At 32.3% G+C, this 15,639-nt stretch overlaps 1 protein-coding gene across 1 annotated transcript; it reads right to left on the bottom strand.

The window, feature by feature from the left end:
* Nucleotides 1-770: 770 nt before the first annotated feature.
* LOC128989431 (uncharacterized) lies at nt 771-2,887 on the bottom strand. Its single transcript, XM_054411320.1, has 2 exons — nt 2,581-2,887; nt 771-1,123 (listed from the first exon to the last, which is right to left on the bottom strand). Exons 1-2 carry the CDS (start codon nt 2,714-2,716, stop codon nt 771-773), a joined length of 489 nt encoding a protein of 162 aa, XP_054267295.1. The 5' UTR covers nt 2,717-2,887.
* Nucleotides 2,888-15,639: the final 12,752 nt, after the last annotated feature.

Raw genomic sequence — 15,639 nt, 5'->3', positions numbered from 1 at the left:
ACAAATGGAACATTCTATAAACTCCATCATAAAAGAACATTTAACACACCGAGTCACACACACAAACACCGAGCACACAGATGTTACTACTACTCTGAGCACTGAGCGAATGAGTGCTGATCACAGAGTGCTGAGGGTATTTATGTCGGGGGTGTACCCTTTACACATGGTCGTCCTTAACCTGAATCTTACATTGTCATTGACCCATTTTAAGGGTTGTCCTCAACCCCCTTTTGTGTCCTCGACCTATTAGTGGATCAACTTCCTAGACCTCGAAGTGTGCATATAAACACGTTGAGGATTACTGGAGTACTCATTCTACTCTTGGTACTCGTACTCAACGAACCTTCCACACGCTGGTGAGTAGCAGTTGTTTGTCTCTCTTGATTACTAATTACTACTTTATTTCAGCTCTATTTTTTAAAAAAGGTTTTCGTAAGAATTAACGATAGTTGTTTATGAACTGCCACAGTCTTTTGCAAACTGTGCTGGCAGTTGTAAGAGGCATTTTTCCAATTACTGCCTACAGTTTTTATCATGTTTACTGCGCGGCTCGGTTTTATTTGTAGGTTTTAGCGTGGTTTTGTGTATACATACGTTTTTTATAAACAAAAGCTGAAGCGTATACGGGTTTTGTGAGTTTGACCATTTTATGATGCATGCTAAACTTTATTTGGTTTACAGACCTCTTGTTTTCTGGTTTCTAGTTACACTACACTACTTTTGGGTTGTAAAAGTAACAATAACAGTAAACAGCAGTACATTTATGTTTATTTGAATAAATCGATTATCTCATTATCATCCAATGAGCTGTACCCCGACGATGAAAGTGTTGATATCATTTGATCCAACTCCTCTGGCAGTTCATTATCATCATCATCATCATCATCATCATCAGATATGATGATCGGTGATGATGGTGCAGGTCGTATGTCTTGTGGTGGTGCTGTAGAGGTTGACGGCTCGGACGTGTCTGGGCGTGGCTGCAGCGGGGGGGAATTGAGTATGGAGCAGAGCGTCAAACATTGTTTTTTTACAGGCGGGCCCTGTCCCTCTGTCGGTCTCTTTCCCCCACGGTATCGAACCAGTGATTCGTGGCGCATAGCCGCCGCCATTCTTCCAGCTGTAACAGATTGTTTAGTTTAGAGTACAGTTTGTCAAATCAGCGTTTTACTGTGGATATTGGTGTGTCTTGGTTTACAAATGTTGTATGAGTTTTAACTATAACATTGACAAAATAGTTTATCTGGTTTACAAAGAATATTACCGTTCACTGCCTAGTTGTATTTTTAACATCAAATACTTTGTGGTTTTGGCTGGAGTTTTGACAGTTGGTGGAAAAATAGTAGTTACGCCTTGATCAGATTTATTATTACTGTCATTCGTCTAGCAAGTTTACCGTAGTGATGGATCGTAGGCTGTATTGGTTTCTTAGGAAGGTTGTTATTTTCTCATATTTACTTTCACTACGTTTGTTAATCTTCAACTGCTCAAGTGTTATTCGGACAATACTACAATAGTATATTTCATAGCTAGGGCCAAAAATTAGGTTTTACCAGCTCGAGATATTTTTAAGTTTGAGACGAAGTCGGGAAGGAAGGTTGTTATTTTCTCATATTTACTTTGACTACGTTTGTTAATCTTCAACTGCTCAAGTGTTATTCGGACAATACTACAATAGTATATTTCATAGCTAGCGCCAAAAATTAGGTTTTACCAGCTCGAGATATTTTTAAGTTTGAGACGAAGTCGGGAAATCGATCGAGTGCTACAAAACCATTTCGGTCCGTGGTACGAACGCTATTTTTCACCACACCCTATTACCACTTTTCACGACTATAGTCAACACAACTACAACTTGTTATGTTAAGAAATAATTTCAGGAATCAGCAAAAATAAAAATTGTTACTAGGCAACGGTGATAATAACACAATTCTATTGCAATGCTATGGATTTTGATTGTATAAAATGAATTCATGTTTTAAGTAAGAGGACAGCTGATTTTGCCACCCTATAAAAACCTGCTTGGTCCCCAAATTACGATGACAGCTGGCTAGCAAAACGTAACTTTCAGCCCGTATGTAATACAGCCAAAAACATAGTGTGGTGAAATCACAATTTAGCGTACTAGATAAATAAACCCCGGTCTCCAAACACAAAACAGCGGCAAATGACACGATCGCAGCACTAACAGGATTATATGTTTCAGAACCATGTCTGCTGATCTCCGTTCAAAACTGAACAAGCTGGAGGTTGTCGAGGGACCCTCTAGAATCGCAATGACCGAACTTACCAACCCTGCTGGCTACACAATTACAGCGGCACGATTACACAGCCACGCACAGTACGGGATTAGCGTTATTCTAGAGGTATTAGTGGACAACATAGTGAGGATGGTGTTTCTACCAAAACGGTTCGGACAAACTTTGTCCCAATCGGATGTAGATACGCTGGCTAACGGGACATACAAAGTTAAATGTACCGGCGTCACCAACCGCTCTCCAAATGTTGTAATATTTCAATGAGAAAATATAGACACATATTAACAGACATTTGTTATTATTCCACTACCTTATTTACCTGGTGAATAGCTGGTGACGTCTTCTACCACTTCGTACGTCTTTGAAGGTACAACATCGAAGTGGCGTCGAAGCTTCGCCAGAGCTTCCCTCCCCTCAGCGATGGACTCGAACTCAAACAAGACGTTGAAGATCATGTTTCAAACTGATGTTAAGTTTGGAGTACTTAGTCTTTATACTATCGGCTCCACTCACCGGCCATAACCCGAATTGCAGTTTTCGGTTACCTTGCACACACCTTGGACTAATAACCGCATTGCAGCTGCACTTGACATTACACAACGGACCCACTAACCCACTGACTACACAAGGTCGCCGCACCGGTTCGCGGCCACTGCAACACACAAGATCGCAGTCTACGCGCTAGATCACTTTTATTGTTAACATACCCTGATGTTACCTCTAGTTAGAGGAAATATTAACTACTTGTATAGAGACAAGATATTTATTTATTTATTCTTTCAACGGTAACACCATTTTTACATTCAAATATACATTTAATAGGATTAAATTACTTTATAAACATAGCATAAAATAAAAAAAAATGATAAATGAAAATCTTATGTTAAATTGTTAAAAGTATATTTATTTTGTTCTTACGGTTTTGCCTAAGAAATTCATAAACTTCTTTTATGTTCTGATTTAACATCCTCATAGCTCGAAGCATGTTTACTCATATTAAGGCCTAGATGTTTGTGGTATCATCTTTATGATAAATTAGATTATTCGAACATGATTTGAACCCAGGACTGAATTCTCACGCTTTACTACTAAAACCAGTTTGTACCCCACACAAATGTCTAGGTTTTTATGTCCTCCATCTTTGAAAACTAACCTCTAAACAGAAATAGTTTTGCACAATATTTCAATCGAGGCCTAGAGTGTTTTAGTGTTATTTACATAAAATCCATTGGTGTTCGGACCTAAGGGACAAATGAAATATATGGTGGTATATGGTGGTATAGTCTTTAGTGGTACAGTAAGGTGTGGTGAGACTTTGACAACCTTTTATTTGAGGATAAAGTAAAACAATAACACTGCTACTTGATATGTCCTTATAACTATTAAAAAAAAATGTATACAAAAAGAAAGAATTAACTTAATTGTTGAAATATAGTACATCCACATAAACCAGAACTAATGAAAATATTTTTATTAAATAACAAATCTTGATTTATTGAAAAATATCCTAAATTATAACAAGCTTAAGATCAATACACAAGTCCCATAATCAGTAATGAACATTACTAAAAAAATTGTGAAATAGAAATTAAAGAAATTAATGTATAAACTTCATTTTGTGAGGTGTATACATGGACTTTAAACCCAGATAAATTTATTTACAGTGATTTACAAACTATGTCTATAATGCAAAAGATCGCTTTATTCATTATACTAAACGCTAAACTATTAAACATGTTAAACAAATGTAATAAAACCAAATAATTAGGACTCATTACATTCAAGACTCTTAAAGGATCATTTTAAAAACCTGAGTAAAATATCTAGAAATTTAAAATAATGAAATGATTTACGAAATATTTACTTGTTAAACAAAGGTTAGGAAAGAGGAATATTTAATATAAAGATAATCCCCAAATATATCGAAAACCCACTCTTTATCTGTTTACGATTTTAATAAACTCCCTTCAGCTACCACAACCTAATATTCACAGAATTCTAATAAACTAACACCACAAGTTTACAGTGAATTTGGTTTACTGGGATGTGACTCGCTTCCAATATTTGCATATTAAATTGGCTTATTCTCGACCTTTTACCGTATTTAAAACTTCTATCTGATTGTTTTGTGTCTACATAAGAGAGCGAGTGTAATTTTTTTATTGGCTAATTTGCCTATATAATTCTCCATTTTAAGTATTCATTGATACGTATATTTTTTGTTTGTTTAATGAACACGGTCTTTCGTACTATTTTGTTTCTCTTTTTTTTTAATTAAAACTATGTTGACACGTGTACTCCAGACAACAATAGAACTTACGTTAAAAAGGAACACTCAAAAATGTCCTAAAATGCTATAAGCTTGTTTAGGTTGTTTGGAAAAGGAACATAATAAATAGAAGTTGTAAGTGTAAATTGTAATTTTGCTATTGCAGTAAGTGAAACTACTTAAAACAATGATCAGGGAAAAAAACAGGTAACATCAGGAAAACCTGTAAGTTTAAAATAAAATACAAAAGGATGAGCTAATGCCAATAACCTATTGGTTAGTGTCACGGATATTGGTTTATAAGAGTGGGGATAAATCCCCGGCATAACTAAGCAGATATGATTAGTTTGAAACTAGTACCTTAAAAGAGTTTGTGACTCCATAATTTAAATATACTATAATAATAAAACTTACTGGAAAAAATACAAAAAAAATTTTTACCCCATAAAACCCCAGTAAACCCGTTTTTCCATAATCCGATCATGCTGGTTCGTGAATTCATTTGCATGAACTACACGTTACTAATCAATTTTATTCATATAATTTTTGCACAAGTAAAAATTATTTTTTCCCCAGGAAATAAAAAAAATCTCTATTTATAGAACCAGATAAGAATTTTAAGGGGAATATAACACATTCTTAGTAATGAAACACCTCAGTAATAATCACATAAATATTATTAACCCAAGTTCACCAAAAAAAAGGAATTACGAACAAAGAATTTATTAAATTTTTGCAGAGCAGATATATCACTTTGCTAGCAGATCCCATACAGCTTGAACTCTGAGTTTCGTTCCCCCATCTTTGGAGGGAGTTGATCCTTCAATTAGGGAGCGACATCATCGTCAGCAAAACCAAGATTAACCAACAATATCAATCTGATTTCAGTACGTTTACTGCCAGAACATAGGTTAAATTCTACATTTAGTTAGAACTACATTCTACATTTTTTAGCTATCCCTACAAGAATACTCATTTGGAATAGGTATTAAAATATGATTTTGAATGGCAATGCAGTATTATTTTAACAAACCTTTATTTGATTATGAAAGTGTCTTAGTACTGAATTATTTAACAAAACCGTTGATAATTATCTCACTTTTTTAAGGAATAAACATTTTAGTTTACCTTAGCATTTATTAAAGTACAATTTTATAACAACTACATTTTTAGTAGTGTAATTGTATTTATAAATCGACTTGATAAATCTTTAACTTAGTACAGACGGGTTATTGAGTATAAGTATATCTGCAATACAAATAGTGTTTTGTGTAAAAAAAACTGTAATTTATAAATTAATTGATTTATAAATAAAAATGTTTAAAGGATTTTCCTTTCTAGTCTTTGAACAGGCCTTTCCAGACTCAATATTATGTTTTTTTCATCTTTTATGTAAAATGATATGTTTTTAGAACGAGATTTTCCATTTATATTTGCTTAGGGACTCATCAAGGTAAGGCTTATGTTATTTTAATAAACGATTTGAACCATAGGAACATTCCTATTGAGCTAGTAGTCACCGAAATAGGTATAATAAATATTTCCTGACAGAGAAAAACTGTCACCATTGAAAAAGAAACGGAGACAAACTACCGCAAGAACTGCTTGCCTCTTTCTTTGCTGAATTGATTTGCACGAATTTATTTTACTAAGGATTTATCTTTTAATGTATATTTATTTAATATTATTCAATATTTTGGAACTGTATATATTAACAGTATTTTACTAAACCTTTTTAGATATCTAGCATACGAATTTTATAGTTTCTTACCTTTACAACTTCCATTTGTTAGCCTAGATGAACTCAACTCAGACGGGGTTTTTATACAATACTACTTGTATTTAATTTATATAAACATCTCTTACTATTGCGTAAAAATATGCAATACAAGAAATATGACAGTAATAATGCAAGAAGTATGCAGTAATAATAGTTTTAGAAATTTATTACAAATTATTGTTACATTTTATAAATATTCCAACATTAATCTGATAATATTTTCTAGCTAATGAGAATTATTGAATAAGTATGAAAAACGTTGTCACTACTAATGTTATAATTTTTACATTGGTTAAAGGATATAGTTGAAACATGAAGTCGCAATTTTTTTATTATCAACTATCAAAGAGCCAAACAGAATCTAATAAATGTAATACATTGTATAAGGAAACAGTTTATTAATTAATTAATAACAATTTAATATCATAAAATATGAACTTTGTTTAGTAGTATATTGAACCATTGGATTTTCACAAGATTTAATTTAAACGTTTATTTAAAAATGCAGATGTCAAAGTTTTCCGTTATGACAATATTGGTGTTAGGATATATTTGCTTCCCATAAAACTGTACAGTAAATTGAACGAGTAAAAGTGGTTTTTAAAATGATGGATCGTTTTTAATTAAAACTAGAGCAAGCTAAAGTTTATCTCAACACGTAACTGAATCTCTTTCTTAACCCTCAATTGCATTGCTTCTATCTTGATCTAAAACCAGTTCAAAGCATGACAAAAGGAGAAACTAAACAGAAGGCATATTTTGATGTAAATGATATTATTTACCATAAGTATCCTTGGACATTTTATAGATTATTAAGTAATTTATTTACTTTCTGATTTAAAATGATTTAAATTGCTCATTTAAAGTTTAAGGTATTTTTCTTACTGAGAAAAGGGGCTGCTTATTATGGGTATGCAAATATTCTGAACTTTAAATATTAAGTTAATCATGTCACCAGCAATGCAAGAATTATTAGCCATTAAATATATTTTTCTTATTTTATGCTAAAATCTCTTAGATTATTACCAATAGGTCACTAGATTTATCTTTTAAAATTAGTAGCTTCTTGATGATTAAAGGCACACAAGGAACTTTACACAATTTTAATCCAATTTATTATTCAAGCTCAGGTTAAATAGGCTACATCCACTTACAGTCCCATCATATTTTATAATGGTATGGTAATAATTGATAAACACTAAATGCCACTGTAGACCACTTTATTTCCCCTAGGACGCTAGGCACGAGCCGGGATTGTTTTTCACATTACTTCAGGCTAGACCTAGGGGTTGCGGTATCATCACTTAGATCAAATCCATTGGTGACTTCGCATGATTTGAACCCGGGACCTCGGACACCGAAGTCCCGCGCTCTAACCACTATACAACAGTACACAGTACAATAATAATCGATCACGGTGGTAAAATAATATCACAATAATGCCATTCATGTATAGGTAGATAAGTTAACACGCTATATTACTGTATTATTCTACATAAACGAAACGTGCAGAAAAGTAGTTATTTCATATAAAAAAACTTTAACACTCATTTATTATCACAAAATAACACTCACTGTGACAGAAATGTGTTGCTAAGACCAAATTATATCAAATGATTTGTAAAGTAGATATTTAGAATCTATGGAAGAAATTCTCATTGAACTAGTGGCCACCAAAATAGCTAAAATAAATATTCCCTGACAGAAAGAAACACTGTCACCATTGAGAAGGTACGGAGACAAACTACCTCAAGCATTGCTTGTTCTTTTCTTGGCCAAATTGATTTTGACAAACAATACAATTCTTTCTAGTTTTATTGAAATATTCTTAATACACTTAACTTTAAGTTTTCGAAAGATGTTTTTTAAATAATATTTCAATGCATCTTGTGATTTAAATACATCATAAAATGTGTAATAGTACAAACAATATTTTAAATTGCTTTTCACATTGATCAACATAAATTCTAGTAATAATATTGATAACGTGGTGATTCAAAACCCAAGACAGTTTGTCACAAAAAATGTATTGTTTAGATACTGAGCTGTGACAATGTGACGACAACCGGTCGGAATTTTCATAAAAATTGGATATTGTTCCAGTAAGAGATAAAAATACAAGTACTTACTAGTTTTGCAAAAATGAATTCTATATTACCCATTCTATAATTATCACCAGAGTTTGGATCATCTTATATTGGGGTGAATCTCAATTATTTAAAAAAATTGAGCTAGAGAATGTTAAAGGTTTTCGCTGTTTTCATATACGATGAATAAATAAATTCTATGTGTGTTATATGAGTGTTTCTAGCTGCAGTCTTCTTTACTACTTGACGTTCCCTATTTGACGCACCTCCTTTATCTTGTTTGGCCCTCACTTTAAAATATAACCGAAAAATACAGCTATACCTAAAACAGCGTATACAATATTTACTGTTGATAATTTATTAAAAAAAATTAAATGTAAAGGTGAGAAGAAGGTCAGTGTCCAAGGATTAAGGTAACAGTCTGGTTATCGACCTATATCAGCTCGTTATAAAAAAAACTTATTAAAATCCCAATAACCAGGAATATCTGGATCTTGTTGTGTACAATCAAAAAGCTTCCGAATCTTTTTAGCATCGTATCGTCAATCTTCTGACTTCTTGTCGAGTGCTGTGTCCCCTCTAATATTGTAGTATAGTTAAACACGAAAACACATAATCATTGATCAAAGTTCCCATAGCAACCCAAGAAACTCATTTTAAAACACAAAATACCAAGCACTAATGGTTGTATCGTCAACAGTTGTTTTTGTATTTGTATCCTACTTTATTTCTAATAGAATTGGAAAAAAAGATTGGTAACACGATGAAATATAAGACATATATTACAATTGAATGAGGATAACCAACGAGATGCCGGTATTTCTGCTCTAGTGCGGAAATAGTTTTTTCTGCTCAAGTGAGGAAAAGTGTATTTTCTGCACTAGTGAGGTAAAGAGTCATTCCTGCACTAGTGAGGAAAAGTTTATTTTTTGCAATTGTGAGGAAAATAGTATTTTCTGCTCTAGTGAGGAAAAGGGTCTTTTCTGCACTAGTGAGAAAAATGGTATTTTCTGCACTAGTGAGGTAAAGTGTCTTTTCTGCACTAGTGAGGAAAAGTTTATTTTCTGCACTAGTGAGGAAAAGTTTATCTTCTGCACTAACGAGGAAAAGTGTATTTTCTGCACTAGTGAGGAAAACTGAATTTTCTGCACTATTGAGGAAAATTGTATTTTCTGCACTAGTGAGAAAAAGTGTCTTTTCTGCACTAGTGAGGAAGTGTCTTTCTGCACTAGTGAGGAAAAGTGTCTTTTCTGCACTAGTGAGAAAAATTTTATTTTCTGCACTAGTGAGGAAAAGTGTATTTTCTGCACTTGTGAGGAAAAGTGTCTTTTCTGCACTAGTGAGGAAGTGTCTTTTCTGCACTAGTGAGGAATAGTGTATTTTCTGCACTAGTTAGGGAAATGGTATTTTCTGCACTAGTGAGGTAAAGTATCTTTTCTGTACTAGTGAGGAAAATTGTCTTTTCTGCTCTAGAGAGGAAAATTGTCTTTTCTGCTCTAGTGAGGAAAATGTTTTTTCTGCTCTAATGAGGTAAAGTGTCTTTTCTGCACTAGTGAGGAAAAGTGTATTTTCTGCACTAGTGAGGAAAATGATATTTTCTGCTCTAGTTAGGAAAAGTGTCTTTTCTGCTCTAGTGCGGAAATAGTATTTTCTGCTCAAGTGAGGAAAAGTGTCTTTTCTGCACTAGTGAGGAAAAGTGTCTTTTCTGCACTAGTGAGGAAAAGTGTCTTTTCTGCACTAGTGAGGAAAAGTGTCTTTTCTGCACTAGTGAGGACAATTGTCTTTTCTGCTGTGTGATAATATTGTAATATTGTTATATAAATTAAGTTTGGTTTATAAGTGTTTCAAAATTTTATCCAAAGAATATTTTTTGAATGTTCAAGAAACATATAGGGTATTCAAATAGAACAAACTATTTTACATAAAGAGCCACAATTTTTTTTTATTAGAATTCAGATTCCACCAAAATATGTGTATGTTTTTATTTCACATTCATGATTTTTAACTAGTAAACCTTGAGATTTTATACATCCTATATACAAAAAAACATGAAACATATTATACGTTGATCCTTGGGGTTAGTTTAGTTATAAAATTCGTTATTTGGTCACTGCATGACCTATGGTTTTTCTATTTGGAATCTATAATAGTGAACACCTTGCGATATTCGCCCTGTACGATCCATTAGACACTGTATAAACTAGTCATTATGTTTATGCATGCAATAACGCTTCGGGTAATAGATTATTGTTTCAAAAACATTTTTACTTTATCATATACGAACATGAGGGCATTAATCTTACGTTCAATGTCAACGGGTTTCTTATTGTTTGGAAGGAAACAGGAAGTGATTTATTGTTCGACAAAGCTTCTTTGTTCTGTCTAAGAACGTTGTTCAATGGTGTATGAACCATCAGCCAGGACCTGATTTATGGTCATGATTTAGCTACATGTTCAACCTATTATCAATTGATAAATGATCATTGGACAAAAAACTAAGAAGAGTTTAAAGCTTTGAAGTCTCTACTATGCTATATTGTTAAGTTTTTACGATAATTTATCCGTGCTCTACGTTAAAATATATGCTAATTCAAACCATTCATGTAAGTTTTATTAGTTTTTATTTTTAAAGAGAAAAATGTCCAATAAATAAAAAAAAATATATAAATTTTCACTTAGGAATTCTATTTGAGACCGAAAATACACATTTTGGTAAAAGGTGAACAGTATTTATTATAAGTCACACAATAGTTTAGACTAACAGACATGCGCAAGAGTTTCATAGCCTAATTACTTGAAAAATATTCAATTTTTAATTTGGTAAACAAATAATTTTTGGGTCAATATAAACCATTAATGGGGCTTCAATTCACCCCAAGCAAATCCTTAAGTTTATAACGTTATCTATGAATACAAATATAATTTGAATCGTCACGATTAGTTTCCTACAATTTTGAGACATTTTCTAACTGGTTTTTTGGTCAAGTTTCCTGCACGTTGTATTTTGGACTTAATCTTTGTATTTAAACACTTACAAATGCATAGTTTGCCTTGTCACAATAAATAATCATTGATTGATTACAGTACAACCTTAGAATTTGCTAGTTAAATAGTATTATATTTTATAGTTTATAAACTATTGTATTTTTCATTATTAGGTAATATATGTATAATTTACATTTAAGCTATAAAACCCAACCATATTGTTAAATGATCAAAACCAAAATGTATTTTATTAATCGCAACTTACATAAAGTCAAATCAACGTTTAAACTTTTTATTGTTTACACAACCATCGCAAATGAGGCGTTTGCTTCTATTAAGGAGATCTTTGTACGGAAGTTTCCATTGTATAACTTAACTTTAATAAAAGTAAATGTTTATCCTTTTAAACCAATCAACTGTTCGAAAACAAAGTATAAGTAGACATAAGAAGTTGAAGTTTGTCTGTTATTCCAGTCACGATCATCACTCAAGTCAGCAACACTGAGACGCTTCTTGTGTACTCTGGAGATGACTTCTGTGTCACTGAGTGCACATAACATTGGTATAGATCCTGTCTAGTACAAGCAGTGAAAGTTAGTAGTCGAAGTTTGTCTGTTATTCCAGTCACGACCATCACTCAAGTCAGCAACACTGAGACGCTTCTTGTGTACTCTGGAGATGACTTCTGTGTCACTGAGTGCTCATAACATTGGTATAGATCCTGTCTAGTACAAGCAGTGAAAGTTAGTAGTCGAAGTTTGTCTGTTATTCCAGTCACGACCATCACTCAAGTCAGCAACACTGAGACGCTTCTTGTGTACTCTGGAGATGACTCCTGTGTAGCTTGAGTGCTCATAAAATTGGTATTGATACTGTCTAGTACAAGCAGTGAAAGTTAGGGGTTGAAGTTTGTCTGTTATTCCAGTCACGACCATCACTCAAGTCAGCAACACTGAGACGCTTCTTGTGTACTCTGGAGATGACTCCTGTGTCACTGAGTGCACATAACATTGGTATAGATCCTGTCTAGTACAAGCAGTGAAAGTTAGTAGTTGAAGTTTGTCTGTTATTCCAGTCACGACCATCACTCAAGTCAGCAACACTGAGACGCTTCTTGTGTACTCTGGAGATGACTCCTGTGTCACTGAGTGCTCATAACATTGGTATAGATCCTGTCTAGTACAAGCAGTGAAAGTTAGTAGTCGAAGTTTGTCTGTTATTCCAGTCACGACCATCACTCAAGTCAGCAACACTGAGACGCTTCTTGTGTACTCTGGACATGACTCCTGTGTCTGTTATTCCAGTCACGACCATCACTCAAGTCAGCAACACTGAGACGCTTCTTGTGTACTCTGGAGATGACTCCTGTGTCGCTGAGTGCACATCTCACAGAGATAGATGTTGGTTATTTACAATCCATAAGATTATCTTTCAAGAAAACGTTTTGTAGTCTTAAAATACGTCGTTAAAACATTTACAAACGTTGGCATACAGCGTAACATTTATTCAAAATTCTGAACGGATTACTCTTGGAATTATAGTTAATGATATCTTGATGAAATGTTTATAAGTTATTGAAATAGTTTCTCATTTGTGTGAAAGAAACTATTTATCGTTCTACGAAACACCAGGGTTGAAAAAAAAAACTAAAGCAGTTTTTCCCCTTTAGTTGGAAACAATGGATTATTATACGAATAAAACAAACATTACGGTGAAAGTATTTTTTTTTTTTTTTACATGTTAAGGACATTACGTCCACATTGTACCCTCAAAACGAAATTAGAAACATATTTAGGGCTTAAATCTCGCTTAAAACTTCATATTGTGATGATTTTAATCTTAAAAACCCTTTTAACCTAATTCAGTTGAGTGTGCATTCTTGACGAGCATGTCGTCTTCCTTATTTTATGTGTTTTTTACTTCGAAAAGATGAATTTGTGTGTCTGTTGGTAACGATTCAACGGAAGAATGAAACTTGGAACAGTGTTCATACTATTTTATTACAAGTTTAAAATTACATACTATAACTTAACAATACTAATAATGAATGTATGCATTTATTTTACAATAGGATAGTAAAATTCAAAATATAAATCTAATAAAAATGTGTAAATATTATAAATATTTATAGTGAAAGCTCCATGAAAATTTGTTGATATAAGCAAGCAAATAACATTTTACCAATAAAGTTTATGAGAGTAAATTTGTATCCTAGACAAGATACAAACACGTTTTAGGTGTTTACAACATAACATAACACATAACACATTTTAGGTGTTGTGTGTACAAACACATAAAAGGTACAAACACATTTTATTGCAGTTTGGTTTAATATGATTAAAAAAACTACTTCAATACCCTATATTATGAATTATGAACATTAGCTTTATTGTTAAATAAATATTTTGTAGACAAGCTTTATTCGCTGTCTCTAAAATCTTTAAGTTTCTAGGTAAATTTGATCATCCTATGATCAAGTGTAGGTAAATAATGTTTTCAAAGTGTTCTTTAGCATAATGTAGTACGTAAATCAATATATGACTACAAAAAAGTAAGGTCGGGTATCACATTGGAACTTCTATTTTTTTTTTTTTAAGCCTCTGCCAAAACGATTCACATTAGCTTCCGTTTTTACACCTAATTTTATAACTAGCTGTAAACACATTAAAGTATGTCAGGGAGATTACAGGTTACAAACCTATAATTAGGATAATATTTATGTTAAACATGTGTGGACACTGTATTTTAACAGGAGTGTCTGCGGCATTTATATGTAAATGTAGCCTACACCTTAACAGCTGCTTGTGACATGTCATATATCATGAAACCCGTTATTGTGGATACAGTGGAGAAGTCCATAAATAATACAAATATGGTTGAGTAACTAAACCCTTGTATTATACATTGAAATATTGAACTTAAACGTTCACTGGAAAAAACATAATTATTTTATGGAGTTATTGTTCATCTTATAATGGTGACTTTGAAACATTATCTATTTACAAGTAATTAAATATAATACTCAGTTATTGGGTAGACTATAATTTGTTCACTACAAATGATGAGTTGTATGAGTTGAGCTGTTTTCGTTGTATGTTCACAACCTGCGAAACATAAAATTTTTAACAGCTGTCTATTGTTTACTACCGAAAGTAACATTGTTTACAACCGAAAATTTTCCATTGTCAACCACATCATATATTTATTATTGTTTTATCAACTGTTTTTATTTTCAACAACTAAAGTAAATATTAACTTTAAATTGAAGGCATAACCTAAAACATTTTATGAGTTTTGTAATGAATAAAATATTTATTCCTTGTAGTGTAGCGAAAAGTAACGTTCAAAACACGAGTTAAAGTGGGTCTATACATATTCTCGACCATAGTGTTCGATAAATCTCGCACTTCAAACATGGTCTCAAATATGTAATGAATCACTTTCTACTCTTGTTATGAAAAATATACTATTTATAAATGTAGACCTACTATGACTTTCCAAATAACTTTTTGTATAGGTCTAAATAATAATCTAGCATATTCAAGTAAATGAAAGTCAAGAAATACTATCAATAGTCAATACTATCACCAGGACTTCAATTCCATCTTGTATATCGATTTGTTTGATGTAAGAACATACAAGAGAAAATTTAGATTTTTTTGTATCCCATCCTAATCAAAAAACTTATAAAGTAAATTTCTAAATGTTTATAACTTATTATTGACTGAATTGAAAACCGCTGATAGCTTATTATTTAATACAGGAGTATTTGTATAAAGCTAAACAATTAATACATTCGACTTTTATCATAAATACTCATGAAGACATTTATATATTGTAATTACTTTATAAAATTTCAACTGATTCATTTATTTACCATATTTTTGAAGTTTAAAGAGTTTCCGAATAAAAATATATGTGTATGAATGATTGTACAAAAAAAACTATGATAACAAAACGTTTGATTCAGATTTAAAGTCAAACAATTTCTGCACTAGAAACTGTTTAGCGTGTTTACTATATGGGGAATAAGCTATATACACCCTGGGCCAATTTACAATTTTATTTCGATGACATCAGAGTTAAATTACCATATATGTTAAATGACAAAAATGTATCTCCGTTAGTGTCATAGCACGAATAAATATTTCCTGATTTTTATTAATTTTAGTACACACGTTTAAATGGACGTTGATTCGACTAAGTTTTCAAACAATCAAAATCTGACCATGGGGACATGTTTTCATAGGAACACCA

This window comes from Macrosteles quadrilineatus, unplaced genomic scaffold (genome assembly GCF_028750875.1).
Source record: "Macrosteles quadrilineatus isolate MER2022 unplaced genomic scaffold, UCM_ALF_1.0 Scaffold_3__2_contigs__length_128488019, whole genome shotgun sequence".
NCBI lineage: Eukaryota > Metazoa > Arthropoda > Insecta > Hemiptera > Cicadellidae > Macrosteles > Macrosteles quadrilineatus.
Note: the sequence above shows the minus strand (reverse complement) of the source record. Positions and strands in the feature narration are given on the sequence as shown.